The sequence below is a fragment of the Canis aureus genome, chromosome 13, assembly GCF_053574225.1.
Source record: "Canis aureus isolate CA01 chromosome 13, VMU_Caureus_v.1.0, whole genome shotgun sequence".
NCBI classification, from domain to species: domain Eukaryota; kingdom Metazoa; phylum Chordata; class Mammalia; order Carnivora; family Canidae; genus Canis; species Canis aureus.
Window position 1 is genome coordinate 49648878 of NC_135623.1, and position 17213 is coordinate 49666090.

General features: G+C 39.0%; 1 protein-coding gene across 2 annotated transcripts in view; it reads right to left on the reverse strand.

Annotated features, from left to right (window-relative positions):
• Positions 1-15397, reverse strand: part of GYPA (glycophorin A (MNS blood group)) — a 31824-nt gene extending 16427 nt beyond the window's left edge. Inside the window, exons 1-2 of one of the 2 annotated variants that reach the window (XM_077846157.1) lie at positions 15271-15397; positions 11047-11097 (exon numbers count right to left, since the gene is read on the reverse strand). In XM_077846157.1, coding sequence (XP_077702283.1) covers positions 11047-11097; positions 15271-15307 — 88 coding nt within the window. In that variant the 5' untranslated portion in view covers positions 15308-15397. Of the gene's footprint in view, positions 1-11025; positions 11098-15270 lie in introns of both variants that reach the window. The other variant, XM_077846156.1, reaches the window with a different exon arrangement.
• Between the last annotated feature and the right edge of the window lie 1816 nt (positions 15398-17213).

The following is a 17213-nucleotide window of genomic DNA, read 5'->3' on the forward strand; positions in this document are numbered from 1 at the left end:
ACGAGAGACAAAAGAAGTATCTCTTTGTACATTCTCAGGTGCTTAGGCTACTTTCAAAATTCAGGGTAAGGAAACCAAAATCCCACAATACCCCTAAAAACCACCAAGGAATGTTTTGATGCTTACATTTAACATTAAGAGCCCCTTAAGTCTGTGTAGCTCTCCCACATTCCCTGAGCCCCAACCAGCTAAGAGATATCTGTGGACATATGCAGTGATGCAAAGCAGCAAAATTTCTGTGAATACAGGGATTTTAAGTAGGGTTTTTTACAATAGAATCTTTAGTTGGGTTGACGAGGTAAAAGTATCCGAGCAAATCTGTAACCATTAAATAACAGATGTGAGTTGCCTACACCTCTTAGGGTTATGAGAAATGTCTCTCTCTTTTTTCTCCCGTGCTCTGGGCCTCTAGATTTCTATAGCTAAATTAGGTTTCAACAAATCCTATTGCATCATTTGCAAATTAAAGGTCAACTTAAATACTGTCCTCTTTAATTCAGAATGTGCTTTTATACTTTATATTATAAGGTTTTTTTTTGTTTTTTTTTTTTAAGGCTCTAGTTATTTATTCATGAGAGACACAGAGAGAGAGGCAGAGACACAGGCAGAGGGAGAAGCAGGTTCCCTGCTGGGAGCCCGATGTGGAACACAATCCCCAGATGTGAGATCACACCCTGAGTGGAAGGCAGATGCTCAATCACTGGGCCACCCAGGCGTACCTATTACAAGGTCTTTTGGAACATATAATCCAAGTTCCTTACTTTACAGATAAGAATTTGATATCATAAAAATTAACTGATAAGCGTAATTTAACACAGCTGGTAAGGAACAGAATGGTGACCTAATTCTGCTGATTTCCAATAATATATCCATTTCCAGATCTGTGCCTGGTCAAATCTTGTCAGCAAGATTTCTTGGATGTTTTAGCATATTAGTTGGTGAACATTGGGGTGCATTGTGCACACACACAAAAAACAATTAAATTCCTTGAGATTCTGGGATCCCAGGGGCTAGGAGTTTTAAAATAGTCATATATTCTTCATTTTGATTTTTTCATACTAATTTATTGAACTAATTATATCTCTTAGCTTTCAGTGATCTCTTGATATAGTCACTATGAGAAACTGTTTTCTGTTCTAGTAACATTCACATGAGGGTCATTTTTTTAAATCTGTTCACTTCTTTTAGGAAGAACACATCCAGGGTCACCTGGGTGGCTCAGTTGGTTAAGCATCTGCCTTCACCTCAGGTCATGATCCCAGGGTCCTGGGATCCAGCCCTGTATCAGGCTCCCTGCTTGATGGGCAGCCTGCTTCTCCCTCTCCACCACTTGTGCTCTCTCACACACTCTCTCAAATAAATAAAATCTTAAAAAAAAATAACAAAGTGCAATTTTGGACAAATATTCTATAGTCTTGCTTAATGCCCAAGCTTCAGGTAGCTGAACTCCTGTCATGATGTGATAAAGCCAGCTCTTGCAGCTGCTGGTTTGGATTTGGTTCCTTTCTGACTTGCATTTGATAGAAGTCTTATCTTGCAAGAACAAACTCTAACAAGGCCACACCCTGCATATGAAATGCCCGTAAGTAGTTTCCAAGTCAGAAAACTAAATTCTCTAAGTGCTGTAGTTTTTATTTTGGCATTGTAATGACCATAAAAATTGATTGATAAATTTATCTCTGGAAGTTCTACACAGCTCATTTGTGGTAAAATAGGGACAAAAATTCACATCTCTTGACTTCCAACTCAGTATCTTTTCTGTCAGGCCCTATTGTTTTATACAGAGTGAATGTATACATGGGGGATCTGATCTGTGTGCTCCAAAAAATATTTGGAGAAGACTATTGCTGTGAAGCAATATTTTAAAGGAAGTATTTGGTTTTGCTCTTGAACCAAAGCATTAACAAACTCAATCTGGCTCGAGTTATAATAATATAATTAGATGTTCATCCTGTCCATTGTCATTCATTTTTCTTTTTTGGAAGGGTTTAGTAGGCTAAAATAGCCCTTATGATTTAGAAAAATTGAGCTTTCTAAAGAATAAAGTGGTTGTTGTGATAACATCTGAGCCTAGTGTTTTGGATAGCCCTCAATATTTTGTTTGAACTCTCTGATAGACAGCTCTTAAAGAAGGAAGCAGCCTGGTAACTGGTGCAGTTAGTGGGAGAAGTGTCAATGCAAAGACCCAGTTTCTGTTCATTTACAGAGTGGCTTCCTCTGGCAGTTCCCATGCAGCTAGGTAATCATATTTCCACCTTCCTTAACTTGATAGAATAAGAGCTCCTCACTGAGTCTGCCTTGAAGCTGCTGTGGACTAGGATAACAACAGCTTTCCTCAAGGGACCTTGAACATGATAGCCTGGTTCTGGATGGCCCAGCTTCTGGCCATCCTTACTGTCCCAAGTTATTGGTGAGGCAGCAGGGATGGAAAGAAAAATCAGCCTATAATCTCAGCCATTGTGTTTTCTTCGGCCCAGACAGAAAGAAAGCAAGAGATATTTATGTCTATTATCTTAGTGAGAAAGGAGATCAGATTTCAGTCTGATATGATTGATGTAGCTGCTGCCACTAACTAGTTGATGATATGATTATGTCACTGAACTCATCTGGGCCTCGGTTTCTTGCTTCTAACACGAGAGTAATGGAACAGATATCCTCTAAGGAACCTCACTAGTCCCTGGATATTTATATGGCCGATATAATAATATTCATATTTAGCGCATTGTGTATTTACCACATTCTGGGTACCCTTTTTTGCTATCTTCAAAGCAATTACCTGAGCACATATTATTATATATTAATCATTATTTGTAGAGGAGAAAAACAAAGATCAGAAACATTGCCTAGCTTGCCTAAGATAGTTGAATAATAGCAGAGCTGGGTTTTGAATTCAGATCTATTTGACTGCAGAACCATCTGTGAAGGTCTACCATGATCTATGCAGAATAAAAAGAAAAGAGACCACCAAATAAATTGTTCTCAGAGATTAAATTCTCAAAAAATTATGTAACAACTCTGAAGCAAACCTTCATTTATGGCAAATCAGGGCTAACTGAAGAATACAAAAATAATAATTTACCTTGTGCATAACTGAGGTGGGAGGGGCATACCCCTAACATAGAAGTGTAGAGTGTATAGAATAGAATGTAGCCACATTATGGAAAGACAGGTGTTTCTGTTAAGCAACAATTTTCTAGCTGAAATATCATCTTTTTGAGCCAAGCATCTTCCAATCCAATTACCATTGCCTATTTCAAATTCTCAGGACAGAAGAGGACTTCACATACTTCAAGTGTGCCAGCTTTAAGGCATTGGCATTTTGGTAGCTCCTCCACACATTAGGTTTGAGCTTAAAAAGGTTAGACTGGGTTAGAAAAATTCTAATGAAAAGTGAAAATTTTATCTCAAAGCTCTCACACCACTGCCCCTGCTTGAACAATGACAAATGGCATCAATAGAAACTAGATCAGTATTCTCAGTCCTGACTGCATATTAGAATCAATCATCTGTGATACACAGATATGAGATTCCAGGGGGCTGCCAGCAGTGAGAGCCACTGCTCCAGACTAAAGTCACACGTAGAAACTTCATTTTCCAGAGTTTTAAGATCTCTTATTACATTTTCTTAAAAAAATAATTTTAGTTATTTATTTGACAGAGAGAGAGAGAGCATATTGCAGGTAGACAGAGAGGTGAGAGAAAAGTAGGCTCCCTGCTCAGCTGATGCTCAGCCCCAGTGAGGGGTGGATCCCAGGACTCTGGGATCACGTTCTGAGCCGAGCCGAAGGCAGACGTTTAACCAACTGACCCACCCAGATGCCCCTCTTACATTTTCTAAGGTTCTTGCATCACCCTTATCTAGAGCTTGAACAAATTCAGAAAAACAACTAGATATTAGCCTGATTTGCTTGAGAAATAAAAACGTACACCATTTGCCATATTAAGTGATGATATTTCTTGTGGTTTTGTCTTAGAAAAGCCCCTCTCCCCCACATTTGATTTAAAGTTATGCATTTTCCAAGGGTAAGTGTGGAACAGAGAAAGCAGAATGGCTTGGATGGAAACATGGGTAGTAGGCCTGGAGCCTCACACCCTGTGTCCACGGCCAGCTGGGAGCAGTTCCAAGAAACCCCACAAGAACTTATTGTTCTTTAGTCTAAAACTTAGTTTTCAAAATGCAGAATGATATCCCTTGGCAGACTTTCTGTAAAAGGACAAAGAATACAGAATAAATATTTAGGCTTTGCAGGCATCATGGTTAGTCTCTGTTACAAATCTTTCATGATGTCATTACAGTACAAAAGCAGCCATAGACAATACATAAGCCAAAGCATAAATGAGTATGGATTTGTTCCAATAATTACTCATGGATACCAACATTTTAATTTCATCTAATATTTGCTTGACACAAAATATTATTCTTTTGATTTTTTAAAACACCTAAAAAGCAAAAACCATTGTTACCTTGAAGGTTGAAGGTTGTACAAAACCAGGTAGTGGGTTGGATTTGGCTCACAGGCTGTAGTTTGCTGGTGCTTACATTAATGCATTTAGAATCTCTGGCTATAGAACCCAACATCACTATTTTTTTAAGACAGCCTCTTAGATGATTCCAACATTTAGTCAAGATAGTGAATTCCTACAGTAATCAGCCTTAAAATCAACTCATTGTGTCGTTACTGGCATTAAAATATTAAATTATATGAAACAGAAGACAGTGCAACACACATAATAAGGACAGTTATTATTTTGTGGAATTTTAATTCATATATGTTTATGCATTTGTGTAAAGTGAGTTGCAATGTACCTTCACTATGTCTTAACCACATTTGAATACATCTGTAGATTAATATGCCTTGCTATACTCTACTTGAACACCTGGCCCCCAGAGAGCTGAGAGAATCAACAGCCCATGACACAACTGAAATCCATTCAAGGCACAAATGAGCTGTTGACGGGGTAGTTGACTCCACCATAGAACAATATTATCCAGATTTTCTAAGGTCCATTAAAGTAGAGTTTCTATGTGTACTGTGCCATTAAAATGATTAGAGAGCTCTGAGAGAGAATTCATTAAGCACATAAAGTTAGCTAACAGGATAATTACAAATAGGTTATATACCTTCAAAACATATCAGAGAATAAAGGCAAACTGACCATAGCATATAGGTCAAAACATCAGAAATAAATCATTAAAAAAAGAAAGTATGGAAAAGACAACAAAAGATACTAATGTGAGTTGTGAATCCATAAATGCATATAAATTAAATTTCCAGACTAAACTAAAAAGACTTTTAAATTGAGTCAAAATAGAAGGGAAAAAAGACTCCAATGCATGTATGCTAGATCACAAGGAACACAAATAAAAGAATGCAAGATGTGTAAAAAAATAAATGCAAAGGTATATTAGACAAGTAAAAACAGGAATCGAAATTTTAAAATTAGAAAAAGTACAATTAAAAGCAAAGACAATTAAAAAGACATGGAGGATTAGTTTATACCATTAAAGGATATATTGCACAAGGACTTTTAGGTAAATATGGGCCATTATATCCCAAAACTATAGCAACAAGATATACAGAACAAAAGAAGAAATTGACAGAATTACAATATTTGTGGAAAGTTTTAACAGTTTTGTGATAGGTCAATGAAGCAAAAATATAAACACTAACCGGACCTGAAAAACATCTGGCTTGCAACCACAAGTGATTGTGTGTTCCTATATTCCTATACACTCATTTTGAAGTGACATTGCTGAATTGCCTGTCAGGATGCTTTTCAGATCTGTACCTGACAGAGTAGTTCAGAGAGGACACAAGAGACATATCTGTGCAGTGTTTCTCCTAGCAGGATGCAACTTCACTGCCATGATTCATCTTTCCAGTTGCCTTCAACCCATGTACTGTATTCATGTTTAATACTTTGGGATTATTTTATTTCATTTGAAGTGATAATCATGAAAGGGAGATCCTGAGATAAAAGACTTATCTAGCCCAGATTAAAAGGAACAAAAGGCTAATATTATAGCCACACAATTCAAGTTCTTTAACTGCACCAGAAGACCATCAGCCTTCATTACAGTCTCCACTTTAGTGAAAGCACAAGCAGAGCACTGAGTGACAACGTTGCAAGAGTGAGGAAGAGTCAAACCTGGACTATTGATCTGAAAGAGACAAATTAGGCAATTTAATGTATTGATTAAGGGCACGGATTCTAAAGCCAGCCTGCATGGGTTCAAACTAATTTCCCTAACTACTAGCTGAGTCCTTGGGCAGCTGGATTAATCTCTGTATACCTTTGTTTCATCTTTTGTAAAATGGGGATAATAATTGTCTCTATCTTAAAAATTATTGACTGAATTAAATGACATTTAATTAAAATATGTCTAAATTTCACACAAACAGAAAAGCTGCTCTTAAATATGGAATTGCTAGGAACCACAAATAACCAAACTAATCTTGAACAGAAGTGGAGGACTTACACTTCAAAATTTCAAAACTTACTACAATGCAACGGTAATCAAAACAGTATGCTGCTGCTCAGAGAATCAATGGAATAGAATCAAGAGTCTAGAAGTAAACCCATACATATATCAATTGATTTTCAACAACAGTGCCGAGGCCATCAAATGGAGAAAGAATAGTCTCACCATTACAATGTAACAAAAACTCAAAAGGCCCAATTTAAAGATGGGCAAAGCACTCAAGTAGACATTTCTCAAAAAAGGACATACAAATGGCCAACATGAAAAGACGCTAAATACCATCAGTCACTGAGGAAATGCAGATCAAACCCACAATGAGATACGACTTCACATCCACTAGAAAATAACAAGTTTGGCCGAAGATGTAGAGATTGGAGCCCTCATACACTCCTGGAGGGACTATAAAATAGGGCAGCTTCTGTGGAAAAAAGTATGGCATCTCCTCAATAAGTTATACATAAAACACCACAAGACACCAAATTTCTAATCCTTAGGTAACCTCAAAAGAGAATTGAAAACAGGAGTTCAAAAAAAAAGTACAGAAATCTTTATTTATAATAGCACTTTTTACAAAAGCCAAACAAGTAGAAATGACCCAATGTCCATCAATTGATGAATGAATAAAATGTGGTATATCCATGCAACATTTATAAAAGAGAATGAAATACTGACACTTGCTACAACATGGATGAAAGCACTTAGCATACTAAGTGAGGAAAGCCAGACATAAAGGGCCATGGGTTGGATGATTACATTCATATGAAATATTCAGAATAGGAAAACTGGTAGAAACAGAAAGTAAATTAATGGTTGCCAAGGGCTGGTGGGAGAGGAAATGAGAGTTTAATGATCTGGTATTTTCTTTTAGTGTTATGAAAATGTTCTGTGATTAGATTGACACTATGGGTTTACGACATGGTGAATGTACTAAATACCACCTAGTTGCATATTTTAAAATGGTGCAAATGGTGAAATTTGTTACATGTATATCTCCACAATAAAAAAAAAATTAGGGGTAGCCCAGGTGGCTCAGCGGTTTAGCACCGCCTTCGGCCCAGGGTGTGATCCTAGAGACCCGGGATCAAGTCCCAAGTCGGGTTCCCTGCATGGGGCCTGCTTCTCCCTCTGCCTGTGTCTCTGCCTCTCTCTCTCTCTCTCTCTCCCTCTCTCTGTGTTTCTCATGAATGATAAATAAAATACTAAAAAAAAAAAAAAAAAAAGACAGTAACAGAACATGTAAAATACCTCTCCAAAAAGGAGACACGTGTATTTATCTAAAGTTTCTTTCAGAATTCTTTTCAAACTCTTTGGAGGATATAAGATAGGACTCAGTGGAAAAACATGATATATTCCAAATTCAGAGATTTATAATTGCAAAATTTTTTATTTGCTATGAGCCAATTTATTCATTTAATTCCATCATTCATTTTATTCTTACCAAATAACGTAGGAGTATTTTTATGCTGCTGTAAGGATGACTTTCCCAAAGGATTCTGAAATTCATCTGGAAGAATAAACAAAAACTTCTGGTTTCAGGGGCACCTGGGTGGCTCAGTGGTTGAGCATCTGCCTTTGGCTCAGGGCATGATCCTGGAATCCCGGGATCGAGTCCCGCATCGGCAGAGCCTGCTGTCATGGTAGGCTGTGATGCCCTCCCTAGATGCCTTACATTTGCTCAGCTTCTCTACTTATTATGGACAGGAGGCTTGGTCTGCAACAAGCTGGTTTGCCTTGAACCGAAGCCAGAAGTTTGTGTTGTTTTTTTGTTTTGTTTTTTAAAGATTTAATTATTCATGAGAGACACAGAGAGAGGCAGAGACATAGGCAGAGGGAGAAGCAGGCTCCCTTCAGAAAGCCTGATGTGGGACTGGATCCCGGGACTCTGGGGTCATGACCTGAGCCAAAGGCAGATGTTCAACTGCTAAGCCACCCAGGTGTCCCAACTAACTAGAATTTAAATAAAAACTTGAAACAACAAACAAAAGGCTGGAAAGTAGAAATGACCTAAAGTATTTGAAATGTGGCATAGGTTAAATAAACTCTGATTATGCATCAGATGTAATATTGTGAAGCCATTAAGAAGTTTTATAAGAGCTATTTACTAAAATGGAAAATATGCTCTTTCAGGTTTCAGAATACTGCGTAGAGTAACTTTTTAAAGTATATGTTTATAAACATACCTAGAAAAAAATTTCTGGAATATTTGTACCAAAATGTCAACAGTGCTTCTTTCTAGATAGCAGATTTGGAATGATTGTCCTCTTCTCTTGAGAAAAGAAGTAGAACATGTTGGTTAAGGCTGAGGGCTCTACAGTCAAACCTCCTGGAATTGCATCCAGTTTTCCTGCTCACTATATGTCTTTAGGCACTTTAAAAATATTTTATTTATTTACTTGAGAGAGAGAGAAAGCGGAAGGCAGGACAGGAGGAGCAGAGAGAGAGACATGCGGACTCTTTGCTGATCACAGAGCCCAACGCCGGGCTCAAGCTCATGACTCTGAGATCATGACCTGGGCCAAAATCAAGAGTATGGATGCTTAACCAACTGAGCCACCCAGGTGCCCCTCTGAGGCAAGTTTTTAAAACTCTCTGAACCTCTGTTTTTTCATCTGCACAATGAGGATAATATCTATTCCATGGTTATTGTCAGAATAAAATCCATGTAAGGGGCTTAGCATGGTGCCTGTATAGAAAGTGTTCAGTCTGAGCCACTAATATTTTCCAATTCTTATCTTTCCTCTAATAAATATGTGAAAAGTTAAATATAGGCCCTGACCCTTGTCTTCTCTTTACCTATGGTTTTTGTCGAGTGGAAAACTCTTTGTAGCACTGAGTAAATATTTTGTATCACTGGACTCACAGTACCTAGGGTCAGAGGCAGTGAAAGTAGACCTGTGATTGCTATTTGTATGGAGACTTTGAAGGCACAGTAACAAGTTAGGGCCACAGGAGGCTAATACTACAAAAGACTAATGTCAGTCACAAAGAAGTCTGGTTCTCATATTGGATTAGAAGAAACATAGCTTAGCAGAAAACCCTTAACTTGACTCATTCTCCATTTACTACCAGGGATCTAAACTCTTCTTCCCTACATCAAGCAAGTTTGTTTTTCCTGCAGTACCTAGTTAATCGCTTACACTTAACACCTCCACCGGTTGGTTATGCACACCTCAGAGAGAAACCCGGCACTTTGCTTGGATCTTTAAAAGCCACTTGCTAAATGTGGTCTGATTCTAAAATGCCAAGGGAAATGAGACTCCAGCTGGAAGAGGGTAGAATCTCCTCCTGCACTTTTGCTTTGGAGGCTGGTATTGAGCTCGGGGACTGAAAGAAGAATGTGCAGTGTTTTATGGTTTGGGGCTTACGATGATTTTACAGTCACGTACTTTTCTGAGACAGACATGGGCCAGAACACTCCATGACTCCCATGAGGGATAGAAGTCTCTTAGCAACAAAGTGCTCTAAGGTTCTATATGCTGCCACTTTTCTGGTACTCTCAGCTGCTGGAATGTGGCAGCTGGCAACTTGGGTTGTGTATCATAACAGAGTTGTGTGTCACAGCACATGTGTATGAATTGTGTATCATAACAGAAAACACAAACCTTATAAATAATGGAAAATGGGAAAATTATCAACGATGGTTTATTTCATCTGTTCACCAATAATTCTTGCTTTTTTTCACTACCAAATCTCTGAAATCAGTTTCACTAGGCATTGTAGCCAAGTTTATTTGAGGAGTAATAACCACAATGAAATGCATCTGACAGGAATGGATAAAGAAGATGTGGTCTATGTATACAATGGAATATTCCTCAGCCATTAGAAACGACGAATACCCACCATTTGCTTCCACATGGATGGAACTGCAGGGTATTATGCTGAGCGAAATAAGTCAATCGGAGAAGGACAAACATTATGTGGTCTCATTCATTTGGGGACTATAAAAAATAGTGAAAGGAATAAAGGGGAAAGGAGAAAAAATAAGTGGGAAATATCAGAAAGGGAGACAGAACATGAGAGACTCCTAACTCTGGGAAATGTACTAGGGGTGGTGGATGGGGAGGTGGGCGGGGGGTGGGGGTGACTGGGTGATGGGCACTGAGGTGGGCACTTGACGGGATGAGCACTGGGTGTTATTCTATATGTTGACAAATTGAACACCAATAAAAAATAAATTTATTAAAAAAAAAGAAAAAGAAATGCATCTGCCAGGATCTTGGTTTTCCTGCTAATATTTGTCAGCATCGTTTCATGATAGAGGCCTTAGAAAGCAGAGGTTATTTGTTCAGTTTACTTTTATTTTTTTTTTAACTTTTCCTAATTACATTTTATTGATTCTCTTTGCAGAAAATTTAAAAAGCCTTAGAAAACAATTTAAAAAAGTCACCTACAATCCCAACACGCAGAAATAACCTTGGGATGTTTCTCCTCAGGACTTTTGTGTTAGTTTCAACCTAGGTCATGTCTCATAGAAGACCACACAGACAGGTACTTATTAAATATGCAGAAATGTTGATAATGGCTGGAAATCTATTACATACCTGCTTGTGTCGGTAACTTACTTGATATTTCATGAGGAATGATTTCAGTGACATCTTGAGTAGAAATATAACCTATAAAAACAAGTTGGAGAAATTGCTTAAAATGTGCTTCCCAAATTGGTTTGTAGATATTTTCTTTAAAAAAAAAAAGATTTTATTTATATATTCATGAGAGGCACAGAGAGAGAGAGGTAGAGACAAAGGCAGAGGGAGAAGCAGGCTCCCTGCAGGGATCCCGATGTGGGACTTGATCCCAGGACCCTAGGATCACGATTTGAGCAAAAGGTAGATGTTCAACCACTGGGCCACCCAGCGACCTCTTTTCTTTTTAAGATAAATGTTTTCAAGAATTCTCTATAAACCAAAGTAAAAAGAAATTCATCACAGGAGTGTTAAATCTGGTTCCCAATTTAAAATTAGTATGTGCCAGTTTTTTTTTTTTTTAAGTTTATTTATTTACTTGAGAGAGAGAGAGAACACGAGCAAGAGAGGCAGGAAGAGGAAGAGAATCTCAAGCAGATTTCTTGCTGAGTGAAGAGCCTGACCTGGAGCTCCACAACCTGAGCCAAAACCAAGAGTGGGACACTTCACCAACTGTGCTACCCAGGCACCCCAAGTGTCTGTCAATTTTGAGGTACCATCTCTTCTTTCTCTTCTCTTAGAGATCTTTCCCCAGGTGTTCATAGAGGGGTGCCCATTTCTTTCTAAAAACCCAGTTTCAGGGAAGCCCAGGTGGCTCAGCGGTTTAGCGCCACCTTCAGCCCATGGCATGATCCTAGAGACCTGGGATCGAGTCCCACATCAGGCTCCTTGCATGGAGCCTGCTTCTCCCTCTGCCTGTGTCTCTGCCTCTCTCTCTCTCTCTCTGTATCTCTCATGAATAAATAAATAAAAATATTTTTTAAAAAACCCAGTTTCACACCAAGCTAATGAGATTCATAGGTTTGGGAACTCTACTACAGGCCATCTCAGGCTGAGCTTTGAGAAGTCACTGAATGTTAGAGATGGAAGGGAGTTTAGGTACTATCTACTCTGTATTTTATTCAATAGGCACAAGGAGGAAAGTTCTTGGATTGTTGAAGAAAAAGGAGATGCCTTGTTTCTTTACTTAGTCACTCTAAGCATGTGCTTTTCAAACTGCTACACCTGCAGACCTATGTAGTAAGAGGCTCAGGGTATCCGGGTTTATCTCCATGGAGCTCTCATTTTTTCTAAGCAAATGACAATGAATATTCCTTATTTTCTTCTCCTCTTTCCCTCCCTTCTCCTTTCCTTCCCTCCCTTTACCTGCTTCTTTGTTGATTCAACCAATATCCTACTACATGTAGAGAGTTGTGCTAGATTCTGGAGATACCCTAATGAAGAAAACAGCCATAATACCTGCCCCTTTGGATCTTCCAATTAAATTAGTATATTATGGCCTAGAATACAAACTTTTGCAAATATTTTAAAGTAAAATCAGGGAACTTTTAGAGGATCCCGGTTGATGACATTATTTGCTGGTGGGAGTGTTGCAATATCATATTCTCAAATCCTTCTTAGTGTCAGAATTTGATTTTCAAAGAAAGGTTTTGAACACACTTAAGTTTTCTCCCATGTCAGAGTTTTTGTCCTTGCCCTTCCCTTTTCCTTCCATGCCTTCCCCCCAGATTTCTTAAGTTGGCTTTTTTTTTTTTGGTGGGGGGGTCAGTTCTCAGCATAAATGTCACTTGCTCTGACAAAAATTTCCTGCTACCCTTTTGCAAGTTAGCCTTCTGCATTATGTGTATCACCTTTCCTGGTTTAATTTTCTGTGTGGTATTTATCATTGTTCTTGTGTGAGTAATTTACGTATTGGGTGGAGTGTTGGTGATCCCTCCCACTGTGGGGTGCCCCCACCCACCCTGAGTGGCTCCTGTGGAGCTCACTGGTCTGCTGTGGCCTCAGCATCCAGCCCCTGGCACAGAAATGCCAAAAGAACACTTGAATTCAGGGACTAGGAATCCCATAATTTCACGAGAACTGGCTTTCCATTTGGAGGATGATATCTGATAAATTTAGAATTAGAAATATCGGCATGGGGGTTGGGGTAACTGGGTGACAGGCACTAAGGAGGGCACTTGATGGGATGAGCACTGGGTGTTATACTACATGCTGGCAAACTGAACTTAAATAAAATGTATTTTTGAAAGACTTAAATATTGGTTTTACCCTTAAGATTCCTTGAGAAAGAAAAATAACCTCTTTTTTTCTCCCTCCCTAACCAAAGATGTTGAATTAGCCTCTCACTTTCCAGTTTCTTCATCTCAACTGATAAGGAGGGGGGAGTGGGGGCAGGATCCTGCTCAAACACCTTCCATTATTCTATAAAGTAGTCACATCCAGAGAATTTCTTCAGAGGTTTCAGAAAAGGCAAAGATGGTAGCAGCACTGGCACTGATGGCCAAGGGGGTCTTTGGGATCACGTGGCCTTGATGAGCTCTCAGGAAGTGTCATCAAAGGTCTTAGTACACTATTGCTTGAGCAGTTGTAGACCTGAAGAAGTTCTTTCTTTACCAGGAAACTTTTCCAAATATCCCACCCCACCACCACCGCAAAAAAAAAAAAAAAAAAAAAAAAAAGGAACAATGCATCCAGTTTGATGGAGTAGGCCCCCTCTGCCCTCTGAACGACACAGAGAATACCTCTTCTCTCTTCTGTGTAATAGCTCTCCAAGTATGGGGCTACATTTAAATATTACCACATCCCCTCTGCTTGTTTCCTCTTCTTCAAGCTAAATGTCCTTAGGCTTTATGACTTGAGAACAAATGAGAGCAATTGTGTTAGTTTTCTGTTTTCCTGAAAACACTCAGAAATCATCATCCCGTCCCCAGATTTGCTCTCTAATCAATCATTACTCTCATAGCTAAGTTATTTATTAATTTGCTATGACTTTGTTTAGTCTCCATTCCTAGCAGGCAGGTACCAACATCATGCACATTTTACAGATGAAGACACTGAAGCAAAGAGAGGATCCTTTGCCTTAATATTCCCCAGCCTTTCAGGTGTGGAAGAAGGTTTGAGCTAGTTCCGTCTGTTCCTCATGCTTACGTTTTAGCCATTAAACTATTTTTTAAAAAGATTTTATTTATTCATGAGAGACACACAGAGAGAGGCAGAGACACAGGCAGAGGGAGAAGCAGGCTCCCTGTAGGGAGCCCAATGCGGGACTCGATCCCAGGACCCTGGGATCATGACCTGAGCTGAAGGTAGATGCTCAACCGCTGAGCCACCCAGGCATCCCACCATTACACTATTTGATCCTCTAATTATATTTTGGAAAATGCTAGATCCCTTCCATGTCTCCTACAGAGGTCCTTGACATGTGCTCCAATTTGAGACATTTCAAGTAACTGCCTGCTCTTTACCTCTGTGCCAGGCACTACTAATATTTTTAGCACATAAACACTGCATTTGAGAAGACATTGACTATATTACTCTCAGGAAGAGGCCAAAAATATTGCTAATTTAATACAACTTAACAATATTCCATGTCATGATCTCAGAGATCGTGAGATGGAACCCCTCATTGGCCTCAGCACTGAGCATGGAACGCTCAGGATTCTTTCTCTCCCTTTCCCTCTGCCCCTCCCTGCCTGCTCGCTCTCTCTCTCAAAATAAAAAAATAAAAAATAGTAATACTCCATGTTATTTATTTATTGTAATGAATTGATTTTGATATTTTGATTTCTTCCCAAACCACATAATAAGCCAATAAACCAATAAGCATTGCTTTCTCTTTTTCCTCTAATCATACCTCAGTAACAGACCCCAGAGTGGGAAACAACTCCCCCCATGAATTCAGAGTTCCTTCTTGTAGCTTGGACTCTTTTGGCAGGTGGAGGAAATTCGAATTTTTCATAAAACTTTTTGAAACCCGAGGACCAAATAACCATTTAGAAGTTGAAGACAAGGCAACAAATTTATTCACACAGAGATATTTCTCATAATATTTAATGCAATTCTTTTCCCTCCAGCTAGGCTTAGCACTGAAGCATGCTTTTCATACTAGAAAATTGTGATCCAGCCATGATTACCAACCACCTCAATCCAATTCCTTCCACCCTACCAGCTCAGGCCCAATAAAGATCCATCCACCAGACTGGGATCTGAAATACTATTCACTTAGTTATTTGTTTAAGTAAGAACTAAAAGCAGGCAGTTTATATTTTAATCTATAATTTAATATCCTCTATAACAGCATGATGCTAAAAAAAATCCACTTACCTGAGAGTAGTAATACAATTACTATTTTTTCATACATCCTGAGATGAGGAGCTGGCTCTCAAAACTCAAAACTCAGTGCCTGTAACCCACCAAGGACGGGCTGCTGTGGCGGTCCAAGGCCCCAGCCCGGGTGCTGTTATCTTTCAGACACACATTTTTGAGGCAGCAGTTGATAGGCCTGGGAGGTATTTTAAATTATGCACATTTGTCAAACATTTGTCAGTGAAGATACATGGGTAGCTACCTGGCATTATTAAAGTGTTAAGTAAAATCTTTACTGCAGGCAACCGGCTGCTGCTACGTGTTAAACTTCCTTTGCTTAAGTGGGCATTGCAAGGCAGTGGTCTTCAGGATCTATCCAATAGGACAAATCAAAACTGGGCCTTTGCCTTTGAGGCCTGAGGCTGGGGTCCTGAATCAGGCCGGAGTAGCTGTGTGGGAGCCAGAGAGCTCCTCATTCTTCATGCAGAGATTCTTGCGGGCCAGGATGAAAGTGACTTCTTAGGTGTGAAATGAATGTATTGGAGAACTTACATTACCGTTGAGAGCTCTGAGGTTTGATAGAACTTTCAAACTCCTGACAAGTCACACAGTGATAGGAGAATACATGAGACACAAGACAATTTTAATTCAAAACAGCGTTTCAGCTGAACAGCTAGTGCCCACATGGCTGCAGTCAGAGCATCATTCCCCTCCAAATTACACCTCCCTCAGCAAGCACAAGTGAGGGCCAGCACAATAAATGCGAACACTCAAAAATAAAAACAGATGCTCCTGAGACCTTGTTGTAAAGCAGATTAAAATGAGGAGTATGGCAGCTTGAGGAAGACCCATTTTAAAGGGAGGCAGAAAAAAAAAAAAAACACCCCACAATCTAAATTAAATCTGAAACAGCTCAAAAGAAGGTGATTTGGTACTCTACCTAAATCTTCCTGTTAGAATTGTGAATGTCTTTCCTGCTTGCCCCAGAAAATCAACTTGCTAAGTCAGCAACTTGTCAAATAAACTTTATGTATACTTTTACCCAAAATGTGGTTTAAAAAACTATTTATGAAACTAATGGTTTGCAGCCTCAGAAAATGGAGCCATGGGGGGACGGGGGTGGGGGTGGGGGAGGACAACACCCTTACTGGGGAAAAGATGGAGATAAATGTCAGCTTACATCCCAAACAGGGGGCTCTGAGGAACAGTGCAAGAGAGTTAAAGCCCTGGAATCTTGGAGGCTCTCGGAAGACATGGCCAATTTATGTAAAACAATTACAGCAAAGTTTACAAATAGTTAAATGTAACCAATATTTAGGAAACCAATAACTTGCTCAAATTTAGTATTTGCTATGGCTGGATATCAGGTTGGGTTGCAGAAATTGTTTTCAACAGGTAGTCAAATAAAGGAGATTTATTTTGGATATTAATCTAAGCAATAAAGATTATTTCACATGATTTCATATTTTTAAGGAGAGAACAATTAGCATGACCTTTAAAAATGCTATTTCCCTTTGAAAATAGGTAAATAGATTAGTCACTACCCTCACAATGGATTACTAGTCAGGTACTAGAATCATGTTTTCAAAAAAATAAAATCATGTTTCGAAAACAGTTGATATGGAGACTCAGAATAAAAATAGAAAATGGCAAGATCCAAAACTGTATATACAAAAATAAAATCCTGTTTGATTTTTTTTTCTTCTGTACTTGTTACCTCTGCCCGGAACATACTTACTATCTTCTTACATGATCTATTTCTATTCTGCTTAGGATCTCAATTTAAGAGTATTTCCTCCAGGAAGTCTTCCATGACTTCCTAAGTCTTGGTCAGGGGTCCCTGCTGTGTACTCATATCGTACCCTGTAAGTCATGGGACTTACCATAGTGCACTACAGTCATCTTTGTGTCCTCAGTGGACTATAAATTCTAAACGTGCATGCTCTGCTTGAGGCTATCTT